At 44.8% G+C, this 24501-nt stretch overlaps 1 protein-coding gene across 5 annotated transcripts; it reads right to left on the bottom strand.

Annotated features, from left to right (window-relative positions):
* Nucleotides 1-1927: 1927 nt before the first annotated feature.
* On the bottom strand, nt 1928-20652 carry LOC124045786 (myelin transcription factor 1-like). 5 transcript variants are annotated; one of them, XM_046365409.1, is made up of 23 exons: nt 20516-20652; nt 16810-16904; nt 16628-16682; nt 16436-16466; nt 16120-16185; nt 15365-15603; nt 14124-15191; nt 13893-14012; nt 13685-13775; nt 13455-13580; nt 12996-13210; nt 7031-7239; nt 6514-6732; nt 6042-6196; nt 5757-5819; nt 5373-5441; nt 4878-4940; nt 4679-4762; nt 4288-4512; nt 3899-3990; nt 3543-3646; nt 3239-3382; nt 1928-3098 (listed from the first exon to the last, which is right to left on the bottom strand). In XM_046365409.1, exons 3-23 carry the CDS (start codon nt 16680-16682, stop codon nt 2955-2957), a joined length of 3582 nt encoding a protein of 1193 aa, XP_046221365.1. In that variant the 5' UTR covers nt 16810-16904; nt 20516-20652; the 3' UTR covers nt 1928-2954. The 5 variants fall into 5 exon arrangements, with proteins under 5 accessions (XP_046221365.1, XP_046221367.1, XP_046221366.1 ...); XM_046365411.1 differs by lacking the exon at nt 20516-20652 and adding an exon at nt 20209-20509 and having other exon boundaries at nt 16120-16182; XM_046365410.1 differs by lacking the exon at nt 20516-20652 and adding an exon at nt 20209-20509 and having other exon boundaries at nt 1928-3095.
* Between the last annotated feature and the right edge of the window lie 3849 nt (nt 20653-24501).

Raw genomic sequence — 24501 nt, forward strand, 5'->3', positions numbered from 1 at the left:
GTGAAGCAACACAAACATAGGCACAGACACATGCATACACACACACGTATACATGGATCTTCTATTGTAGATATGTGGTAGTGGTGGAGTGGGGGCCTGAGGGCACACAGTGTGTTGTGAATGTATTGTAATGTTTTTCAAATTGAATAAACTGCCTTAATTTTGCTGGACCCCAGGAAGGGTAGCTGATGCCTTGGAAGCAGCTAATGAGGATTCATAATGAATAAAAATACAAATACACCACGCCTCAACTCACCCTGTAACGTAGGGGTCCTCGAGGGCCTGATTGGTGGTCCACTTTTTCTCCATCCCTGTGAAACACAGCTAATTGCATTCTAAACTGAAGATCATGATTAGGTGATTATTGGAGTCAGGTGTGTTAGCTGTAGCTGGGGAAAAACTGTGACACCAATCAGGCCCTCAAGGACTGGAATTGCCCACCCCTGCTGTAACGCTTCTGAAGTTAAATCTCATCTACCCAAATACTTCTCTGCAGCTGCCACCACAACATCTATTTTCTGTGATTTACTTTCCATTTCTGCGGTACAGTTGATAACCATTACTATGAACTCTAAGATGCCAACCTTACTGAAAAATAACTCACATGTTACCCTATCCCTCTGTATTGGCTCAAATCTACTTCTCACTGGGATCCTCTCAGGATCCCTCACCTTTGACCCATCCTCCTCCATTTTCTTCACTGCCTCAGCATATGACACCCTCTGCACTACTCTGACTCTGGCCACTTCTATCTGCCTCTCTCGCAGCTGACACTTCCGATCTCCAGCAACATGATCACCCCTACAATTGAAACACACACAACTTGATCCTCCGAACCTTCTCAATCCTCTGTCCTATGGTTGCCTCCACACTTCCCACATCTTGGAGTCTCCCTCCTCCATACTGCTGCAACATGACCATAAACATTGCACCTGAAACAGCACAGTGGAGTCTGGACAAAAGCTCTAACAGGATAATTGATGTATCCTAACATGACTTTGTCTGGTAGACTGACTCAAAATGACTGACAACGATTCCTCTATCTCACCATGCTCCCCACCGGGTCTGCGTCGCACCAAATGGTGGGCATCACAAACACCAGGAATTTTCAATTGCTCCACACATAACTCAGAAATCACTCTTTTCGATACAAAGTCTTTGTTGCCAACCGTGTAACTAAAATCCTGGATCACACATCACCTCAGGACTGGAGGTATGTTGACACACAGATCAACCCAGCAGATGACATCCCCAGAGGAAAGATTCTGGCTGAGTTGTCGGCTCCACACAGGTTGAATCATGGCCCTCCATTCCTTCCCCTACCCCCTAATCAGTTACCAAAGACTCCCTCTGTAGCACCACTGGAGTAACTATAAGAGTTGAGAAAAACACTGTGACTCCGCTGCCAGACGCCACTCACTTCAATACCTGGAATGAACTGATTGAAGCCATTTACAAGTCCATCAACTGAACTCCCCCTCAAAACTCTGGTTCTACAGCTATTGACGGTTCTCGATGTGAGACCCTGCTCCTCCAGCACTCCCAGAGAAATTGCTTCCCAGAAGACCTCCATATAACTGGAAAGTGGTAAAGTAGTCCCTTTGAAAAGCCGCCTCCAAAACCTCTCTCCTGAATTGGACAAGTCTACAGGTCTCATTCGAGTTGGGAGCATTCTCCGGAGAGCTGAGACTCTGGAACCAGAACCGGTGCACCCAGCAGTGCTGGATCCGAAGAACGCAATCACTCGCCTCATCAAACACTATGACAAGCTTTCCCATCCTGGTGCCGATAGGTTGTTTGCTGATATCAACTGCCATTTCTAGATTCTGAAGGGTCAACAAAATATCTGTAGCCATAAACAATATTCATACACTTTCACAGTAATTACAATTCAACATGAAATATTCCATGATGCTTAGTTATGTTAGCACAGGTTTTCCTTTATTTCAAAATCAACATATGGGCAAAGACTAATCCATACACAGCCATTATCACTAACACGTGACATAGACAATACAAAATAAATATACATCAACATCTCCATTCACTTTGTTCTTCATTATCAAATAAATATTAAATACGTTCATCATATTTTTCCTAGTTCATTGCAAAGGTGTCTCAAAATACTTTATGGAAATAAAAGAAATGATATAAACAAAAATCTAACTCTTTAAAAAATTATCAAAACTTGTCGGTTACAAAATATTTGCACTTAAAAAAGATCCCAGTATTTCAAATAAATAAGATATATAAAACAATTTATAGTTGATATTTTAAAATATTTCCTCTTTTTCAACAATGCAGAGGATAAACAAGTCCTCTCAGTTGCTGTTTAAAAATGTCTTCAGTGTCATTTTTTTTTGTAAAAATAAATAAGTCAATAAATAAATGCTGAATAAATAAGCAAAATTAACACAACATGAATAAATAATATATTAAACAGACTCAAATTCATACACAACAATAATAATGAAACCACAAACTATTCCTGGAAGTGCAATATCTATGCCCATAAATACTATCAACATTACTCAATAGGGTTGGAACACAAGTACACTATTTTGGAGTGTATGTTATGATGGGGTATTAGAGCCAGTATACTGCATTCTTAGTCTGTTCTGTACAATTAAAGTGGATGTCTTTTTTTATTATACCCCTCGTAAGTTTCCCAAACACCCACACCAACACAGTTTACTTCAATGCGCACAAAAAACACTTGTGTGTCCATTGATCCTGTTAACCTTCATGCAAACAGGGAGGGGAGCAACATGAAATGGACAACATATTTTCTCCAAAACAAATAAGAGAAAAACCAAGTATATATTCCAAAAGCAAGGGATGATTATTTATGGTTGTTGGGTTTTGTATACCCAGACACCATGTCACCTTGCCTCCTCTACCCTCTTCTACCTCCCTTTCGTATATTCCATTATGTCTCACCACACTTTTAGAGACTACACTTCGATGCCTTTTACTGCTTGGTTGATGGACTCCAACAGAGCGCGGTTCTCCGGGTTTTGGTAGCAATCTTTATTGGAGAACATATTGGTCAAGGTGTCCACGTAATTATCGAAGTTCTGGTCCGACATAGGTTCCTGCTGAAGTAAACACAAGTAATGCTTTAAAGACAAGTTGTATGCGTTAATTTGTAAGCGAGTGCCGTTGCATTTGTGGAGAGTATGTGAGTGTGTGTGAGTGCATGCATACTCTGAGTGATCCATCCCTATGTGTAACTCACCATGTGTGGCAGCCGGATGTTGGACAGGCTGCGGATCAGAGCTTGGCTCAGGCCAGACAGCTCCATGTACAGGGCATCGTTCCTCTCCTCAATCTGCTTGTTTTCCTCCTCCATACTCTTCAGGTTCTTCTCCATGGATGAGATCTGGAGCAGAGAACCATCAATCAATCAACCACAGTTCTTCAGTCAGCCACAAACCAGTCAGAAACACTTTTTATACAATCTGTTTTTGATTTTGAATTGAATTAGGAATGTATGGTCGGGACAGTATTTAGTGGGTATTGTTAACAAGTGTCAGACTCACTTGTGTGTGCAGGTTCATCATATCATCCTCCATCTCTGAGTTGGACTCACTCAGTTCCCCGATCTCTTTGTTCAGCTGCTTGATATCTTCATCATTATCCAGAACTGGGGAAATTAAGCAACCAGTAACAACCAATAAAACAACTAGAAACAGTCAAACATAATTGAAGATCATCCCGTTTTACTGATGTATTGTTGACTTGACCCAGAACTCATAATGTTGGGACAAATCCTAACTTCCACTGAAATCAATGCATGACTAAGTGAAAATTTGAGTTAAGTGGAAATGACGATTTTCCCTGTTATGCAGAAACTGTCAGATGAAACATTTAAGGTACTGTATACCCCCAGACTTACCATCGCTGGCCTTGAACTTTGCTGTAATGTACTCGTCTCCAGGGAACCTGGTTCTCTTCTTATTAGCGGAGGCTCTGGGACAACCAGAGAGACTAGGAGCAACAGAAGAGGAAAAGAGAGATGAGGCTAGTGATGGAGCACTGCTAGAATAGGGCCAGTTAGTTTAGTTCATTTTAATATGCCAATCAGTTTTTTGTCCAATATGTTTTGCTGTGCTTTAAAAACCGGACTAGATGTAAAAATCTATCGAATGAAATGAAATCATAAAATAAACAAACTCAATAATAACCTATAATAGGTTAATTATATTTCAGGTTTAGGCCCAGCTTTGTGTAAAGTGTTTGCTCGAACCCCGCCAAAAAACAATTGGATTTGATTGAGTGTAATACCTGCGGTGTGTGAGGAAGCTGCCGTTGGCGTGTCCTGATCCATCACAGCCGGGGGTGGGACAGGTGGGGCCCTCCGTCTTGAAGGACTTCCAGGAGAAAGGAGAACCGTTGAGGAGCCCCTCCTTCTGACGCCGCGCTGCCAGCGGGCACCCATATGCACTACGGTGGGTGGCATACTTCCCACTGATGTGGCCCAGGCTGTCACAGCCGGGCACCGGGCATCTACTAATGGAGGGGGGGAAGCCAGGGACGACAGGGAAGAAGAGGGGAAAGGATAGAAAGAGAGAGACAGAGGAAAGCAATCAGTAATAGTTTGAAAACTCGAGGCCCGAATAAAGGGTGGTCTGTTGTGTGGATGGTAAAGAAAAGGAATGGTTTGTCGTGGACCAACCTTAAAAGCTCAGGGTCTTCCTTGTCATCCTTGGTGGGTGTTGTCTTGACGGCACCTTTCTTAGCACGGGGGCATCCAGACAAACTGACAGAGACGTAAAGAGAAATTTGAATAAAGTCCTTTTTTAGATTATCCTCCAGTTGGATTTTCTAGGATTACATTGTTTTTAAAACAAAAGCAATAAATGATCTGTGCATACCTTCTATGGGAGGCGTAGTTTCCAGTGATGTGACCTGATCCATCGCATTCAGGGGTCGGACACCTGGGAGTCAACCAGAGAGAAGTCAGGTCAGCATAGCACTGCATGTGATATTCATATTTGTTGCAAATGTAGAGATGATATGAAAGCGCTTTGTCATAAAAGTAGCTAACACTTTCTCTATGGGATAGAATTTGTTTGATACAGATCGCAGAAGAGGGAAAACACATCCCCGCACATTGTAGTGACAATACAAAGGCTTCAGTCATGTCAGTATAAAGTAGGGTTAGAACAGGGATAGGAAACTCTGGTCAAGGAGGTCCGCAGTGTGTGAAGGTTTTTATTCCAGCCCAGCACTAACACACCTAATTAAAATCCTTGATGTCAGACAACAATTAAGATTTTAGGTGTGTTGGAGCTGAACTGGAACCATTGCCTGCACACATGCCTGGGTCAGAAAGAAGGAAGGAAGGGGTAATACAAGCACAGACATACTTCAGTTCAGCAGAGTGGGCAGCCATGAGGGTCCGAAGAGACTTATCAGCAAGAGGACAGCCTGACAGACTAGAAGATATGGAAAATATATATATATAGACAGAGTATATTGTGTAGTCATTTAATAAGGGCAGAATAAAGGAAAGATCTCGATCACAATCATAACAATGAATATTGTTTACAGGACTCAGAGTAGCACATGATAAGAGCAATAGAGTATAGTAATAATTGAAAGTTCACAATTTTTTATACAGATGTGTAGATTAGTTAACATTCAGTGTCAGTGCCTGAAAAACACTATGAATGCAGCTGTAAGACGTACAATGTGAATCAGCGCTACCGACTGCATTGGTTGTAATGCAGGGGAGTAGGGCTGTGTCATACCTCCGATGTGAAGCGTAGTTTCCAGTGATGTGCCCACTGCCATCACAACCTGGGGTGGGACATCTGGAGATAATTGGGAATGATTAGGAATTCATTAATTAATTCGTTCAAAAACATGAGGTTGGATGGCAGTACTACTTTGAACTGAATTCTATATAATGGTGATGGGTCAGCCTTGATATTAGAGTACTAGGTAGAGAGACATAGATAATTCAAATGTAGGTTATTTTTTACTTATAACGTTGTTATGAATGCTGGATTGAAGTTATTTTAGAGTATTCTTACAGTAGAACCTCTTTTTTGCAGTCTTTGGGTGAGAACTGGACCTTGAAGCTGGACGTGGTGACCTCGCCTGGGTACTTCTTGTCCTCCATGCTCTCCTGGGTGATGTCATCATCTTCTGCGTCAGAGGAGGTGTAGGAGTGGGCCACATAGTCCATCTGGCAGAAGGTCAAACAAACACAGGTAAGGATGGAGATTATAGTTTATCATTTAATCCACCCTTTATTCAAACCAGGATGTCCCATTAAGGAAAAAAGGTATTTTACAAAGTACATCTGGCAAAGATGACAGCTCCAGTATAAAAAAAATCATGCAATCAGAACATAATCACACAAGTCTCACCTTGCCATATTTCCAATTCTCGTGGATCACTGGAAGCTGAGGCTAGAACACACACTAACCTCTCTCAAGACTATTACATGATCATAATTCCAATGGTTTGGTGTTAGTCGCAGACTTGGCATAAAGCAGTTACCTCATCCTGCTCCTCCTTCTCTTTGGGACAGTTTGGCTTAGTGAAGTCCAGAGGCCCCTCCAACTCCTCCTGTAGGTGGCCCTGGGACGAGGGAACGTCTCCCGGGTGCTGCGAGGAGGAGGAAGAGCAGGGGTCTGGTGATTGCATCCCTTCCATCTTGATGGGCTTCTTCATGCTCAGGTCCAGCGTCCCATTCTCATCCACTTCAATATCTATGTCCTGAAGGTACAAGGACTATGTTAGTGTGTGTGTGTGTGTGTGTGTGTGTGTGTGTGTGTGTGTGTGTGTGTGTGTGTGTGTGTGTGTGTGTGTGTGTGTGTGTGTGTGTGTGTGTGTGTGTGTGTGTGTGTGTGTGTGTGTGTGTGTGTGTGTGTGTGTGTGTGTGTGTGTGTGTGTGTGTGTGTGGGTAGTAATGCAGTGTGTCTAATAAATCATTTCAAGAGGGAAGAATATATTCTTTATAAAGTCAACCACCAACAGGCTAGGCTGGGCTGTGCTGGGTAGCAGAGAGGCCTACCTTGCCAGCTGGGTCCTGCTGTTTGGTGCGAAGGTTCTCTGGACTCTCCCAGCAGCGTGTGGACAGGTTCAGAATGGCAGTGGCAGCCATGTGAGCAGCCTCGGCATCATGGGTGTAATCGTAGCCACTGGAGGACGAGGAGGAGCTGCTCTTTGCATATCCTCCCGAGAAGCTATGGCCCGGGGACGTGGCCTTAGGGAATGGTTTAGCTGTAGAGGAGAGAGAGGGTGGGTGTGTGCAAATTAGAATTTACCTTCACAGTATAACACGCACCAAGCCGCAATTACAGTTCTCCTAAAACCAGCAGGGTCGTGATCCTAGACTACCAACCAATTTCTCTCATGAATACTGATGTGAAACGAAAAAGTTATGTTTTGTTAGTTAAAGGGACAGTTCACCCAAATTACAAAATTACATTCGTTTCCTTACCCTGTAAGCAGTCTATGGGCAAGGTAAGACAGCAACAAATGCCATAGTTTAGTTTCCCTGGCACTGTTTTCACATGCTAACGTTTAAGGAAGTCATGAGACTTATGTTTGCATTTTTCATGCATCATGTTCAACTCATCTATGTGACTTTGTTGAGCTTCAAAATCAATTGGGGGGAGATGCTCTACACCCAAACAGCTACAGACCTATATCTATCCTACCCTGCCTTTCTAAGATCTTCAAACAGATTACCAACCATTTTGAATCACACCGTACCTTCTCCGCTATGCAATCTGGTTTCAGAGCTGGTCATGGGTGCACCTCAGCCACGCTCAAGGTCCTAAACGATATCATAACCGCCATCGATAAGAGACATTACTGTGCAGCCGTATTCATTGACCTGGCTAAAGCTTTCGACTCTGTCGATTACAACATTCTTATTGGCAGATACAACAGGCTTGGATTCTCAAATGATTGCCTCGCCTGGTTCACCAACTACTTCTCTGATAGAGTTCGGTGTGTCAAATTGGAGGGCCTGTTCTCCGAACCTCTGACTTTCTCAATGGGGGTGCCACAGGGTTCAATTCTCGGGCCGACTCTCTTCTCTGTATACACCAATGATGTCGCTCTTGCTGCTGGTGATTCTCTGATCCACCTCTACGCAGACGACACCATTCTGTATACATCTGGCCCTTCTTTGGACACTGTGTTAACTAACCTCCAGACGAGCTTCAATGCAATACAACTCTCCTTCCGTGGCCTCCAACTGCTCTTAAATGCAAGTAAAACTAAATCATGCTCTTCAACCGATCGCTGCCCGCACCCGCCCGCCCATCCAGCATCACTACTCTGGATGGTTCTGACTTAGAATACGTGGACAACTACAAATACCTAGGTGTGTGGTTAAACTGTAAACTCTCCTTCCAGACTCACATTAAACATCTCCAATCCAAAATTAAATCTAGAATCGGCTTCCTATTCCGCAACAAAGCCTCTTTCACTCACGCTGCCAAACATACCCTTGTAAAAAGGACCATCCTACCGATCCTTGACTTCGGCGATGTCATTTACAAAATAGCCTCCAACACTCTACTCAGCAAATATCACAGTGCCATCCGTTTTGTCACCAAAGCCCCATATACTACCCACCACTGTGAGCTGTACGCTCTCGTTGGCTGGCCCTCGCTTCATACTCGTCGCCAAACCCACTGGCTCCAAGTCATCTATAAGTCTCTGCTAGCCAACGTCTACCGAATAGACTCACAACCCGGTCGCATTCACAGGTTGTATCACATTTTCATCTCATTTCATTACAGTACAACGGTTTGATTTGTTTGATCGTAGCTAGCTACAGAGCTAGCTACATAGCCGTCTTTGTATCAAAGATAATTGTGTAATCTAGAGCGATTTTCTAGGTTAGCTAGCCAGCTATTGTCGTTCTTTTAACGCAACGTAACGTAAACAACACTGCTAGCTAGCCAGCTAGCCCCCGAATAGCAGCACTGTCGAAACTATTACACTCAACGGAACGACTTGATTAGTGTAGTGTCAACAACGCACCCACTGCCAGCTAGCCTACTTTAGCAGTACTGTATCATTTTAATCATTTTAGTCAATAAGATTCTTGAACCTGGAACAGGAACGGATCACAAAGGAATAAATAGGGAGTCTAATCAGGGGAAAGGATCGGGAACAGGTTAACTTTCTGAACATTCGAGACGTGTAGTCCACTTGTCATTCCAATCTCCTTTGCATTAGCGTAGCCTCTTCTGTAGCCTGTCAACTATGTGTCTGTCTATCCCTGTTCTCTCCTCTCTGCTCAGACCATACAAACGCTCCACACCGCGTGGCCGCGGCCACCCTAATCTGGTGGTCCCAGCGCGCACGACCCACGTGGAGTTCCAGGTCTCTGGTAGCCTCTGGAACTGCCGATCTGCGGCCAACAAGACAGAGTTCATCTCAGCCTATGCCTCCCTCCAGTCCCTCGACTTCTTGGCACTGACGGAAACATGGATCACCACAGACAACACTGCTACTCCTACTGCTCTCTCTTCGTCCGCCCACGTGTTCTCGCACACCCGAGAGCTTCTGGTCAGCGGGGTGGTGGCACCGGGATCCTCATCTCTCCCAAGTGGTCATTCTCTCTTTCTCCCCTTACCCATCTGTCTATCGCCTCCTTTGAATTCCATGCTGTCACAGTTACCAGCCCTTTCAAGCTTAACATCCTTATCATTTATCGCCCTCCAGGTTCCCTCGGAGAGTTCATCAATGAGCTTGATGCCTTGATAAGCTCCTTTCCTGAGGACGGCTCACCTCTCACAGTTCTGGGCGACTTTAACCTCCCCACGTCTACCTTTGACTCATTCCTCTCTGCCTCCTTCTTTCCACTCCTCTCCTCTTTTGACCTCACCCTCTCACCTTCCCCCCCTACTCACAAGGCAGGCAATACGCTCGACCTCATCTTTACTAGATGCTGTTCTTCCACTAACCTCATTGCAACTCCCCTCCAAGTCTCCGACCACACTACCTTGTATCCTTTTCCCTCTCGCTCTCATCCAACACCTCCCACACTGCCCCTACTCGGATGGTATCGCGCCGTCCCAACCTTCGCTCTCTCTCCCCGGCTACTCTCTCCTCTTCCATCCTATCATCTCTTCCCTCTGCTCAAACCTTCTCCAACCTATCTCCTGATTCTGCCTCCTCAACCCTCCTCTCCTCCCTCTCTGCATCCTTTGACTCTCTATGTCCCCTATCCTCCAGGCCGGCTCGGTCCTCCCCTCCCGCTCCGTGGCTCGATGACTCATTGCGAGCTCACAGAACAGGGCTCCGGGCAGCCGAGCGGAAATGGAGGAAAACTCGCCTCCCTGCGGACCTGGCATCCTTTCACTCCCTCCTCTCTACATTTTCCTCCTCTCTCTCTGCTGCTAAAGCCACTTTCTACTACTCTAAATTCCAAGCATCTGCCTCTAACCCTAGGAAGCTCTTTGCCACCTTCTCCTCCCTCCTGAATCCTCCACCCCCCTCTCTGCAGATGACTTCGTCAACCATTTTGAAAAGAAGGTCGACGACATCCGATCCTCGTTTGCTAAGTCAAACGACACCGCTAGTTCTGCTCACACTGCCCTACCCTGTGCTCTGACCTCTTTCTCCCATCTCTCTCGAGATGAAATCTCGCGTCTTGTGACGGCCGGCCGCCCAACAACCTGCCCGCTTGACCCTATCCCCTCCTCTCTTCTCCAGACCATTTCCGGAGACCTTCTCCCTTACCTCACCTCGCTCATCAACTCATCCCTGACCGCTGGCTACGTCCCTTCCGTCTTCAAGAGAGCGAGAGTTGCACCCCTTCTGAAAAAACCTACACTCGATCCCTCCGATGTCAACAATTACAGACCAGTATCCCTTCTTTCTTTTCTCTCCAAAACTCTTGAACGTGCCGTCCTTGGCCAGCTCTCCCGCTATCTCTCTGAATGACCTTCTTGATCCAAATCAGTCAGGTTTCAAGACTAGTCATTCAACTGAGACTGCTCTCCTCTGTATCACGGAGGCGCTCCGCACTGCTAAAGCCTACTCTCTCTCCTCTGCTCTCATCCTTCTAGATCTATCGGCTGCTTTCGATACTGTGAACCATCAGATCCTCCTCTCCACCCTCTCCGAGTTGGGCATCTCCGGCGCGGCCCACGCTTGAATTGCGTCCTACCTGACAGGTCGCTCCTACCAGGTGGCGTGGCGAGAATCTGTCTCCTCACTACGCGCTCTCACCACTGGTGTCCCCCAGGGCTCTGTTCTAGGCCCTCTCCTATTCTCGCTATACACCAAGTCACTTGGCTCTGTCATAACCTCACATGGTCTCTCCTATCATTGCTATGCAGACGACACACAATTAATCTTCTCCTTTCCCCCTTCTGATGACCAGGTGGCGAATCGCATCTCTGCATGTCTGGCAGACATATCAGTGTGGATGACGGATCACCAGCTCAAGCTGAACCTCGGCAAGACGGAGCTGCTCTTCCTCCCGGGGAAGGACTGCCCGTTCCATGATCTCGCCATCACGGTTGACAACTCCATTGTGTCCTCCTCCCAAAGCGCTAAGGACCTTGGCGTGATCCTGGACAACACCCTGTCGTTCTCAACCAACATCAAGGCGGTGGCCCGTTCCTGTAGGTTCATGCTCTACAACATCCGCAGAGTACGACCCTGCCTCACACAGGAAGCGGCGCAGGTCCTAATCCAGGCACTTGTCATCTCCCGTCTGGATTACTGCAACTCGCTGTTGGCTGGGCTCCCTGCCTGTGCCATTAAACCCCTTCAACTCATCCAGAACGCCGCAGCCCGTCTGGTGTTCAACCTTCCCAAGTTCTCTCACGTCACCCCGCTCCTCTGTTCTCTCCACTGGCTTCCAGTTGAAGCTCGCATCCGCTACAAGACCATGGTGCTTGCCTACGGAGCTGTGAGGGGAACGGCACCTCAGTACCTCCAGGCTCTGATCAGGCCCTACACCCAAACAAGGGCACTGCGTTCATCCACCTCTGGCCTGCTCGCCTCCCTACCACTGAGGAAGTACAGCTCCCGCTCAGCCCAGTCAAAACTGTTCGCTGCTCTGGCCCCCAATGGTGGAACAAACTCCCTCACGACGCCAGGACAGCGGAGTCAATCACCACCTTCCGGAGACACCTGAAACCCCACCTCTTTAAGGAATACCTAGGATAGGATAAGTAATCCCTCTCCCCCCCCTTTAAGATTTAGATGCACTATTGTAAAGTGACTGTTCCACTGGATGTCATAAGGTGAATGCACCAATTTGTAAGTCGCTCTGGATAAGAGCGTCTGCTAAATGACTTAAATGTAAATGTAATGTAAATGTAGGTAAAGCCCCGCCTTATCTCAGCTCACTGGTCACCATAGCAGCACCCACTCGTAGCACGCGCTCCAGCAGGTATATCTCACTGGTCACCCCATAATCAATTCCTCCTTTGGCCGCCTCTCCTTCCAGTTCTCTGCTGCCAATGACTGGAACGAACTGCAAAAATCACTGAAGTTGGAGACTCTTATCTGCCTCACTAGCTTTAAGCACCAGCAGTCAGAGCAGCTCACAGATCACTGCAACTGTACATAGCCCATCTGTAAATAGCCCATCCAATTACCTCTTCCCCATACTGTATTTCTTTATTTATCTTGCTCTTTGCACCCCAGTATCTCTACTTGCACATTCATCTTCTGCACATTCTACCATTCCAGTGTTTAATTGCTATATTGTAATCACTTCGCCACCATGGCCTATTTATTGCCTTTACCTCCCTTATCCTACCTCATTTGCACATGCTGTATATAGACTTTTTTTTTATAACTTTTTTTTTTAATGCTAATATCGGTCTCATGACTTGAATAAGATTGGTGCCACAAATGTGGAAACAGTGCCAGGGAAACAAACCAGAGTATGAATTGCTGTGATACCTTGTCCATAGAATGCTTACAGGGTAGAAAAAACTATGTCATTTTGGTTTCCAACAGAAATTCAACAAATGCCAAGATCATCTTACATTTGAAGGCTTTGGGTGAGGTTTGACTGGTGGCGGGTATCTTTGGAACCAGCAAAGGCTTCCCAAACACCTGGACGTCGAAGCTTGCATAGTCGAAGGAGACCTTGGAATATTTCTCCAGCTCTTTGGCCAGGTTGGCACGGGGTGTGGCAGGCACCATGTTGGGTCTGTAGCCGTACTGAGGGATCTCCAGCTGCTTCACAAAACACATAGGTCTGTAGGAGAGAGAGAGAGAGAGAGAGAGAGAGAGAGAGAGAGAGAGAGAGAGAGAGAGAGAGAGAGAGAGAGAGAGAGAGAGAGAGAGAGAGAGAGAGGAGGTGAAAGGTAAGAGACAGAGGTGGTAAAACAGTCAGAACATTTTGTATAAGAGAAGGGGTAAAAGATTAGTAAAATGCATCAGATGGACAGCTATTGTCATAAGTGGAGATATGGAGAAAGGGGGGACCAGAGAGGGCTCACCTGAGAACTCTGTCTGAATGGGGGCTCCCAGTTGGGGCCTCGCTGACTGAAGGCTGGGGGTGACTGGGGGTGACATGGCCCCCCTTGGAGAGTTTCTCTGCAGCTGCCATGGGACAACCGGAAAGACTGAGAGGGACAAAGAGAGATAGTGAAATGTATAAATTTTCTCATAGAATTCCACCGGAAATAGAAGGTCAATGTCAGGTTGTAATTGTTGGACAGTATAATACCTGCGGTGTGTGTTGCGATTGCTGTTTACGTGACCCTGGCCTATGCATCCTGGAGTTGGACACTTCAGCACGTTCTCATGCATGGCCAGTACTAGGGAGAGATAGACACAGAGATATAAGAATGTGTGTCAATTGTTCAAAGGAGTATGTGTAATGTTTCGCTATTAGAACTTTGGTATTAGAGTGTTAGTGCTCTGCTAGTACTCACTCTCAGGTGGGATCCTATCTTTGTGAGGACACCCAGAGAGGCTGCGGTGGTGGGGGTACAGCCCAGTCACATGGCCCGTCCCATCACACCCAGGGGTAGGGCATTTCACCTCCTTCTTTTCTGGATAGGAAGGGGAGAGATGTTGAGTGAGCAAAATTCCTAACAATTGGAACATGATTTTGATTCTATGGCGGGTTAAAAGGTATCCTGATAAAGCATAAACTGTCCTACCTTTGCTGTGGTGTCCTCTTTGTCGCATGGCTTGGTCCATGGCTTTGCTGGCCCTGTCGTCGGGGCTGTGGTAGTGCTGGTGCTCTGGAGACTGTTGGTCGACATGCGGCCCTCTCACCTCCTCTGCCTTCAGGGCGATGGCTTGCTCCAGCAGTCCCAAGTTCCCCCGGGTCATATCCCAGGTCTCTGAGTCATCTGTCACACCCGAACCCTGTGAGAGACAGTCATCTTCCTCCTCCTCTTCCTCCTCCTCTTCCTCTTCCTCAGATCGTATCTCAATGACCACTGTGGTAGGTGGGGCTTTGTGAGAGTCATGGTCCTCTTCTTCCACCTCCCCTGCTTCTGTTTCCTCCTCTTCTTCCTCCTCCTCTTCTTCCTCCTCCTCTTCCTCCTCTTCAGTCAACGGGGAACCAATCTTTACCTCCCCCGCTGCCACTTCTGTATCCTCACATTCCTGAGCAGGAGTACTAGGGGCAAGAGGGATGGCAGGCTCCATGTAGACCACCTCATCCTCCTCTTCCTCCTTTTCTTCCTCTACCTCCTCTTCCTCCTCTTCCACCTCCTCATTCTCTTCCTCCTCCTCCTCCTTTTCCTCTCCCTTCTTCTCTTCTTCCTCATCTCCCTCCTCTTTTGCCGGATGCCTGCTATAGTCGCCACTGGAATACTGGTGATCTGAGATCTCCTGACTCACAAATTGCCTCTCCTCCTCTTTCTCTTCCTCCCCTCCTCCCTCCTCCTCCTCCTCTCCTACCTCCTCCTTTTGCTTCTCCTCACTCTCTGCTCTCCCTGTTTCATTGTCGCCTTTGGGATGCTCTATTGTTCTGTGTGCATCAACTGTATCCTCATCTTCCTCATCCTCCTCCTCAGCGGCCTGTATCTCTGCCACTACTTGCATCTCCTCTTTGTGTCTGTCTGCCTCTGCCTCTGCTTCTTCCTCTGTGGAAGCTTGCTGTTGGGTTGTGGTGGCTGTGTCCTTCTGCGAAGTCCCTGCTCCAGGTGCAGCTATGGTGTCGGACTCAACAGATGTCTCTTTTTCGGTATCTTCGGGTATCACCTGTGAGCAATCGGCTGTGTACAGTGCAGAGTTGATAGGTTATTGCTAAATAATGAGCTCTCCCTGTATTTGTCTTTCCAACAATACTTACTTTAGTATCATTATCAATCTATACCACTGCAATAGCCAATAGCAATCCATGATAAATGTGATATGTTCCTTGGATTCTGGTCTTCTCTTGACTCACCTTTCATGGACATGGCTGGGTTTGGCATTTTGCTATTTTCCTTCTCTTTCTGCTCCTCCTCCTCTGACTCCTCCCCCTCTTTATGCTCTGCCTCACTGGCGGCGTCACTGTCTGCTATGTTGAAGCCCTCGTCCATGGCCAACTTCAGGGGCAGGGTCTTTTTCTTGGGGGCGGGTTGATTCTCTTCTGCCTCCGCCTCCACAAGTTTCCTCTTCTTCACTATTGGGCATCCAAGAATGCTATGGGTGCAAGGTGAGGAGATGGGTGTTAAAGTCTTACTCCAGTCTCCTTTTCATCTCATTTAACACCTGATTTACTTAACAAAAGGCACATCTCAATAGATGGTCCACGTATCCTCATGACATGGTCGCAAGTGGGGGGAGGAGCCTTTCCTCTTTGGTTCTCTACTGTTCCTTGAGCAAGGAGGGTGGCCGATGACATCACAAAGTCACCATCAGACCAATGCCCTACTCCTTGAAGTTTGCAGTTGTCTAAAAAACACTATATTGCTCAAAACAATTTTTTTTACCCTTTAGTGTATGTACTGTATTTATACATGGGATATTGTTTTTCAACAGGTAAAGTTAAAAAATCACTGGAGAACTGGAGAATGAATTACCCTTAATACCACTATATGTGGTATTTTTAATGGAGCTTTTTCTCAATTTAATAGTATCTGTATTTAAAAAACGGTGTTAGCAAAGGAACTTGAGAGCTAAGAGTTGGTGGTGGTTAGTCTAGTTAGTATATCATACCTTCTGTGTCGTGAATATCTCCCAATGACATGGCCTGAACCATCGCACCCGGGGGTGGGGCAGCTACTTAGTGATACAAACAGAAAACAAACATTTGTTTTATTCATTTTGCACAATGAATACGTTCAAACTTTGTATGTGCTTTTCAGTTCATTACCAGCCTAGTTTATTTACTCTGAATTTCTGCATGCTCTGGTTTTAGTGCACCCAACCAGTCTAAAGCCATATTGTATTTTTCAGGACTACATGTATACAGTAATAAGACAACTGTGTGGCTGGATTCAATACAGTAGCAGAAAAAAAACTATTCTCTCACCTTAACTCTGCTCCCACGAGTTCAACGGGTACTGGGGAATAAAAAGACAGAGAGAGAACATCATAAGACACACACTTATCCTAAATACACAACAAAGGAAGCCATTTCAATTAGTGTGTGTGAATGTATGGCTGTGTGCGGTGGCTGCGTGCGTGCCTACTGTATGTGCATGTGTGTTTGGCCCCAGCTCACCTCTGATGCCTTTTGAGCGGGTCCGGGTTCTCGTTTCTGCTGTGTCCTGACTCATCTGAAACACACAGAGTGTCATGACACTGCACTTACTATCTGTCTCTCTTTCTCTTTTTCGAACACACACACATACACACACACACACACACACACACTAAAACACACACACACACACAGCTTCTCACTTTGATTCGAAGGCTCCTCTTGGTCTCACAGAATCTGCTTATTCTGTCTCCTCGCGTCCACCTCTGGTTCAGCAGCTGCCCTCTGAACTCATGTTCTATTGGAGAGGAGAGACATAGGACACACAGTCAAGGTTATACAACAACAGCATACAGCATACATCAGGGTTGGGCAAACCTTTTGGCTCGAGAGGCCCATCGGGATTTCGAAATTCAATGGAGGGCCGCACAGAGGCCTAGATATTGGAACATTGCTGTGGGGACTTGTTTCCATTCAGCCACATTAAGCATTAGTGAGGTCAGGCACTGATGTTGGGCGATTAGGCCTGGCTTGCAGTCGGTGTTCCAATTCATCCCAAAGGTGTTCAATGGGGTTGAGGTCAGGGCTCTGTGCAGGCCAGTCAAGTTCTTCCACACCGATCTCGACAAACCATTTCTGTATTGACCTCGCTTTGTGCATGGGGACATTGTCATGCTGAAACAGGAAAGGGCCTTCCCCAAACTGTTGTCACAAAGTTGGAAGCATAGAATTGTCTAGAATGTCATTGTATGGTGTTGCATTAAGATTTCCCTTTCTTGTAACTAAGGGGCCTAGCCTGAACTATGAAAAAAAAGCCCCAGACGATTATTCCTCTTCCACCAAACTTTACAGTTGGCACTATGCATTCGGGCAGGTAGCGTTCTCTCCACCAAACCAAGATTCGTCCACTGGACAGCCAGATGGTGAAACGTGATTAATCACTCCAGAGAATGCATTTCCACTGCTCCAGAGTCCAATGGTGGCAAGCTTTACCGCACTCCAGCCGATGATTGGCATTGAGCATAGTGATCTTAGGCTTGTGTGCGGCTGCTCGGCCATGGAAACCCATTTCATGAAGCTCCTGACAAACAATTATTGTGCTGACGTTGATTCCAGAAGACATTTGGAACAAGAGAGTGAGTGTTGCAACAGAGGACAAGAGGATTTTAAGCGCTTCACGCTTCAGCGCTCGGTGGTCCCATTCAGTGAGCTTGTGTGGCCTACCACTTCGTGGCTGAGCCGTTGTTGCTCCTAGATGTTTCCACTTCACAATAACAGCACTTATAGTTGACCGGGACAGCTATAGCAGGGCAGATATTTGATGAACTGACTTGTTAGAAAGGTGGCATCCTATGACGATGCCACATTGAAAGTCACTGAGCTCCTAAGTAAGGCCATTCTACTGCCAGTGTTTGTCTATGGAGATTGCATGGCTGTGTGCTAGATTTTATACACCTGTCAGCAACCGGTGTGGCTGAAATAGAAGAATCCACTAATTTGAAGGGGTATCCACATACTTTTGTATATATTGTGTACATACTTAGACAGGCCTATACTGGTGACTTCCTAACCTAACCTTCCTTCCTAACCTATTAGGAATACTGTGTGACATGCTTTATTTTTTCTGTGTATGGAAATTTCATTCCATGATATAATGTAATATTAATTGTTGGTGTTCTTATTCGTTGTTCTTATTATTTGTGTACAACATGTTCTAAAAAGATTCAACACAAAACGATCCTTGAAGGGCACCCCTAGAAAATCATCACATGTTCAATCTGGACAGAGCTACAGGTAAAAACGGTCGATGGTTGATAACAGGGTGATAAATAACCATGACTGTTATTGTAAACACAACAAGCTCCTCATACACAATAGGGCTATGTGGTTGGGATTCTCCCAGAGAAATATAAGAGAACAATACAGTAGGCCGAAAAGTACAGAAGGCCTGCCCATGTGCTATCACTAGCGCTGTTAAATCAATGACATTACACTGTTCCAAGATTATGTTGCGTTAAACATGCAGCAATGTACAAACAAATATGTATCATATAGCATTTTAGGCATACCTATGATTAGGCCTACTTGGCCTATATAGTTGGGCGTTATAACCGCTGGTGATTATATTGTTTGAGGAATAGCCTTTAATGAACCAGACAATTAATCAGTATATACTAAAATATTAAACTGCATTTACAACAGAAATGCAACTAGCCTACCTAAAGCCTCCTCCTCGACCATGTTAGCCTATTTTTCATCTCTCTTGCACATAATGGAATTAGACCGAAAGGCCTAGAGTAGGACACATTTGAATACATTTAAATTATTTATGAATATGTGTTTAAAGAGAAAGAAAATGGCTTCGTGGCTTTGTTTATCGGCCTTGCACAAAAACACCACGGTGCTGTCCATGGTGCTGCTAACACGACCTCACACACTCCGCTATGACACAACGTCTTCAAGTTAATCCGTCTTGCTTTAGTGAGAGAGAGCCTTCAAATATCACGTTTGGGTGTGTTTTTCTAGTGCTATTATAATAATAAGGTCGTTGTAATGGCACTCTTAGCGCACATAGCCCTGGGAGATGGTGACATTTGAGGGGCACATGATCATCGGCTCTCGGATATGTAGCTCCACCTCCCCCAGTTTCCTACTGACACATTTTACAGTCATTGACTACAAACACAACCCCCTGCGAGCCGAGTAGGAAAGCACAGGCAAATAACACAGGCAAAGCAGCAGTAGGCCCATTGCAAAGCCACTTTGTAACCAAATAACATGCCGGTTTAGGCCTTGATCATCGATTGAACATCCACACACATAAATATAAAGACAAAAAACATACACGAGATAAGAACAAGAAAAGTAGGCTACATTGCACGTATAAAGGCATATGCCTCTCCGGATTGCAAAACACAAAATGACTTTCACAATAGAACACTAAACCGAAACAAATATGCCTAGTGGTTCAAATAATATTTTATATTATCACCCCGGTAGTGTACTTTTCTATAGACTCTTCGTAATGGAAAGAAAGGATAAACCATAAAATACAATTACATGGCTATGTACAATGCCACACAATAGGCCTGCAGCTTTCAAACTTATCAACATTAGATCTATATGTCTCTTTTCTCGAAGTTTCAGAAACCCTAAGCAACACGAAGTCCGATACAAATCTCACATGAATGTTTTTACAAACTGTGAACAATATAGCTTATCTGAAACTCATATCAAAACGATCAACGTTTTTTTAAAGGGGACTATCAAAAGAGTTCGTCATTCGTCCGAAATGACATTCTCTGGCCGTTTGGATTACTTTTGGATTACCAAAACAGAACTGTGTGTTCAGTTTGTTCATGCCATAAATCTATAGTACTGAAGGTTGTGTGAAATAAGATACAATTATGTTATATATGAATTAGCATCCTAAAGAGGCTGCATCTTTAAGAATTAAGATCCATTAGGCGATAGAAACCGACAGCAATGGATGTTCGCGAAAAGATAATAAATATGTTTACAATCTGATTTCAAATACATTTGAGGAACACACGCATTTAACTATACAACAGAATTGGAAACCATAATATGATTATAAATACCATTATTGAATGGCTCTGGTTGCTTCGTTGTTTTCAAGTAGGTAAGGCGGGCCTCCTGAATCCTATTTCAACAACTTCTTCTCAGCGTTGAATACTACCTCCACAATATCCCCGCAACTCTTTCATTGACCGTTAGAGACATCAAACATAATCCGGAGCTCAGTGCTCTTCCACCAGTCTTCAGTTTACAAAAGCGGCATTACTCCAACTTTAAATGTAGAATAGCCTACTCCAAAATCCATAAGCAAAAAAACATGGCTTCATTTGCCTTTGTCAGCGAGAACAGGCCTACGTAATATTGCCTTACCTTTCGCTCATGGGTCATTGTTCACCCCTCCCCCCATGCTCTGACATCACCATAGCAAAGCCCACAACATAGCAAAGCCCACAATCTAAGAGGTGGCTTCGGGTACTCCGGTATTTTTTTTAGATCAGTTATCACGCTGCAGCGTCAATCATAATTTGTTGTAGTCTACATCCTCCATCAGCATCAGTATCAAGGTCAATCTAAGCACCGTAAAAATATTTTGAAGATTTCAGTAGCCCGGGTGGTGCGTGCCTTAGTTTCAGCACCATGGACAGTAGCTAGAGCGCTCTGCTAAAACGCCGGTCCATAAACATACTATAACGTTGGTCCTTATAGATGTGGTAACTACTCTCAGAGCTAAATATAAACAATTTTCCAATTCACACCGATTTAAATTCCTTCAAAGTTAACTTAAATACCGATATTTTATTGAAGAAGAAAAAAACTATCGATTGCATGGTGTCTGTTCCAGGCAATGTCTTCGTAGCCTGTAGCACAAAAACTGAAACATTGGTTTCAAGGCAAAAAAAAAGCCCTCTCAGAGGGAACTAGTTTTTCTTGGCATTACTCCACAAAATATTATTAGGCCTACAGCCTTAGCGCCTCTGGACAATGTAGTAGTAACCCTACAGTGTTTATTTAACCAGGCAAGTCAGTTTAGAACAAATTCTAATATACAATTACGGCCTACCCCGAATGACGCTAGCCCAATTGTGCGCCGCCCTATGGGACTCCCAATCATGGCCGGTTGTGATACAGCCTGGAATCGAACCAGGGTCTGTAGTTCCCTCTAGCTCTGAGATACAGTGCCTTTGACCGCTGCGCCACTCGGGAGCCCAATAAGTATCTTTGCCTATATTTGTTATCTACTGATTTTGTTTTGATGAAAATCAAATTATGTTACATAAAAAAATCTACCTTAGAACAATGTATTGTTTAAATAGAGTAGGCTAATGAATGCTAATATAACCACGAATATATAGGTTATGACCATAATCTAGGTCTAATCACAAATCATGAAGCCTATACCTATACACATTTGGAAAACCAATCAATAAACAAAACGAATATGCTATTAGTAGTTTTATAGTAGTATACACTTTTGAATGCGTGTAAATAAATGCTTTTACTTATTGGGCATATAAAGTACCCTAGTATGCCTAGTTTATACCCCTCAAACGTCCGGTTGTAAATATGGTGAAAGAATTATCAAGATTTTGGCACTGTTAAAGCTGGAGAAACTTCAAAAGAGTTTTGCATATTTAAAGACTCAACTCCTCTTCGGTTACCAGCTGGGGCCTGTTTCTCCCCCATCTCAGTCACGTTTTAAAGCCCCAGTGCAGATGGACAGCCCTGCTCTGGAATACAATCAGCGTCGGATCTGCTATGACTGGGACATGCTGTATAAATATTACATGGTGGGTGACCGACGAGAGGGTAGGCTGCTCTCTCGACTCCCCAAAAACAGATGGACCAATCTGACAGACTCCCCCACCCCGCACAAAAATGTTTAATACGCCTGCAGCCTGACGTCTCCTATACAGAGTTAAGAGCCACTAATCCCTGAGGGGACAAAACTTTCCTTTGTCTAACAAAGTGTCTGAACAGAGTGTGAGTTCAGGAAATCTTTGGTCAGCACAAAGGGCCTTGTGTGGTTAGGATTCAACATTGTTTTTCTGTTAATATATATTCGGCCATATACTAAAAAACTTTTCATAAACAGCTGAACGGTTAAAAGGCCCAGAAAATGCAGAAACTGGGCACAGTCTACAAATCAACCTTTTTTATAGGTTGTCGACAAGCTTATAGCTTCCGTACATTTTGGGTTAAATTTAGACATTGTGTAAATATAGTTGATGAGTTTTTGTTAATGAAATACGAAGAAGTCACATTAACATAATTCTAGTATGTTTAAAAAATGTTGACGCCACCTGTGAGTGTTTTGTAGTGGGTGGATGATGCTTCTTTCTCATCACAAAAGTCAATGCAAATACTTATACTTTCTTTACGATTAATAGGCTACTGTGTTTTTAAATTACTTTGAATAGAGAACATGCAATTTTAGGCTACTACAGAAGAGCAGGCAAGGCCTATCCTAACAGTCTAAAAAGTGACAGATGCGTAGATCGTCACACCTGCTCCTAACCATATAGTTCAGTTAGCCATCAACACATTGCTTGCTGAAGAGAGAGCGAGAAACAGATGATAAATAGGTGACTCACCTAAAAAAGTTTTACACAGCTTCATCTTCATCTTTGCTGTGACTTTTCCCCTTGCACACCGCTTCCAAACACAGCAACTTTACTTCATACTAAGCAAAGTTGGGTAGAGAAACTTACGAGTCGGGAAGGGGGGTAATTATTGGGCAGCTGTCGATTTGAACCAATCAGAGGCCACCGGTCCTTTTATTGTTTCCAAAAACAGCCAATGAGAGCGCCGCACACTCTTAGCGTTCCAAAACAATGCATTTGAAAGGGAACACAAAGGGGTCGCGGTATCCCTAGTAAGTCACAAGTGAAATTCAACTTTTTCCCGGCTCTCTCATTGCAACTCCTCAAAGATGCTTGAGCTTTCAAAGTGTCTCTGAAAGGAAGCTTTCATTTCTTAGAATACCTCCCTCAGAATCTTATCAGCAGGTGAAGGGAAGGCATACACTACCAATTTCCCATAATATGTAATGAAACGAATTATATAATACTGAAGTAGCGTGTACAAATGCACAATCAGATTAATTTAGTCAATACAATTATGTTAGTAGCACTTTATAGAATAGCATGCAATAAAGTGGTTATAACATAGCAATAGTGTGGAAGCAAGTTATAGGCCTAGTATGCCTACTCATAGGCTAATGAAAACTCAGATAGCCTATACCCTTAATTTCAGTGTAATTATGTTCTTCTTTCAGGCTATTACACCACATGTGTTGTGCTATAGTACAGCAACATGCTACAGTAAGGTTGTGTTCTGTCAGAAAGGGATGCCAAACCCCGATCACTGAGTTCTAGTCAAGGTTTGACAGGTCTATCAATCAGTTAGTTACAAATCAATGAAGGACGTTTCTCAGACACATGCTTACCATTTGACACACTGTAGCATGACTGTCATCTACAAATGCCATCTCTCTCTCTTACTTGCTTCCCATTCTCTTATTGTGTTCAACTCTGTCTGTCTGTCTGTCTGTCTGTCTGTCTGTCTGTCTGTCTGTCTGTCTGTCTGTCTGTCTGTCTGTCTGTCTGTCTGTCTGTCTGTCTGTCTGTCTGTCTGTCTGTCTGTCTGTCTGTCTGTCTGTCTGTCTGTCTGTCTGTCTGTCTGTCTGCCTGCCTGCCTGCCTGCCTGCCTGCCTGCCTGCCTGCCTGCCTGCCTGCCTGCCTGCCTGCCTGTCTGTCTGTCTGTCTGTCTGTCTGTCTGTCTGTCTATCTGTCTGTCCCTGTGTCTCTGTTAGTCTGGCCCTTCTCCTCTCCCTGTGAATGGTGCTCTGTAACTTTATGGTTCACCATATGTCCTTCTCGTCCTGTGAGTGGAGACTGTGCGCCTCCATAGACCCCTATGACAGATGGCCTGCAGATATTGATGACCGCAGGCTGCAGGGCCCCCACCTTTCCGACAGCGCTTCTGGTTGTCGTAAAGGTATTCTGCAGGCTTAAACTTTTGAGAGTTGAGACGTAAGGCTGAGACCTGATTATGATTACCTTGAAATGTACTTTTTTTCCGATTTGTTGTTTTTCACATGGTTTTCATCAAAATAAACTTTATTTTGTAGTGTTTGCATCAGTAGTTGTTTTTTAAAATCTGATACTGTATGGGCCTACGGATGGGAGCTGTGAGTAGGCATACTGACGGATGGCCAAGTCTTGCTGCACTGCACACACGCACACACACGTACCCCCTGCCCCCTGCACACTAAGAGCCTGATTATAATAACAAAGGCTGCTCACACTTTGGGGAGGAGCCAGCGGGATGATTTCCAGGCCATTGGCTGCTTAATG

This window comes from Oncorhynchus gorbuscha, linkage group LG10 (assembly GCF_021184085.1).
Source record: "Oncorhynchus gorbuscha isolate QuinsamMale2020 ecotype Even-year linkage group LG10, OgorEven_v1.0, whole genome shotgun sequence".
In the NCBI taxonomy this organism is placed as follows: Eukaryota; Metazoa; Chordata; class Actinopteri; order Salmoniformes; family Salmonidae; genus Oncorhynchus; species Oncorhynchus gorbuscha.

Coding starts and splice junctions, on each gene's coding strand:
- LOC124045786 (XM_046365409.1), bottom strand. CDS start 16,682: ATGAGTCAGGACACAGCAGAAACGAGAACCCGGACCCGCTCAAAAGGC. Junction 6,197..6,513: donor AGAAGGAGGAGCAGGATGAG/GTAACTGCTTTA, acceptor ACCTTCTGCCAG/ATGGACTATGTGGCCCACTC. Junction 3,099..3,238: donor ACATCCGGCTGCCACACATG/GTGAGTTACACA, acceptor TGTTTACTTCAG/CAGGAACCTATGTCGGACCA.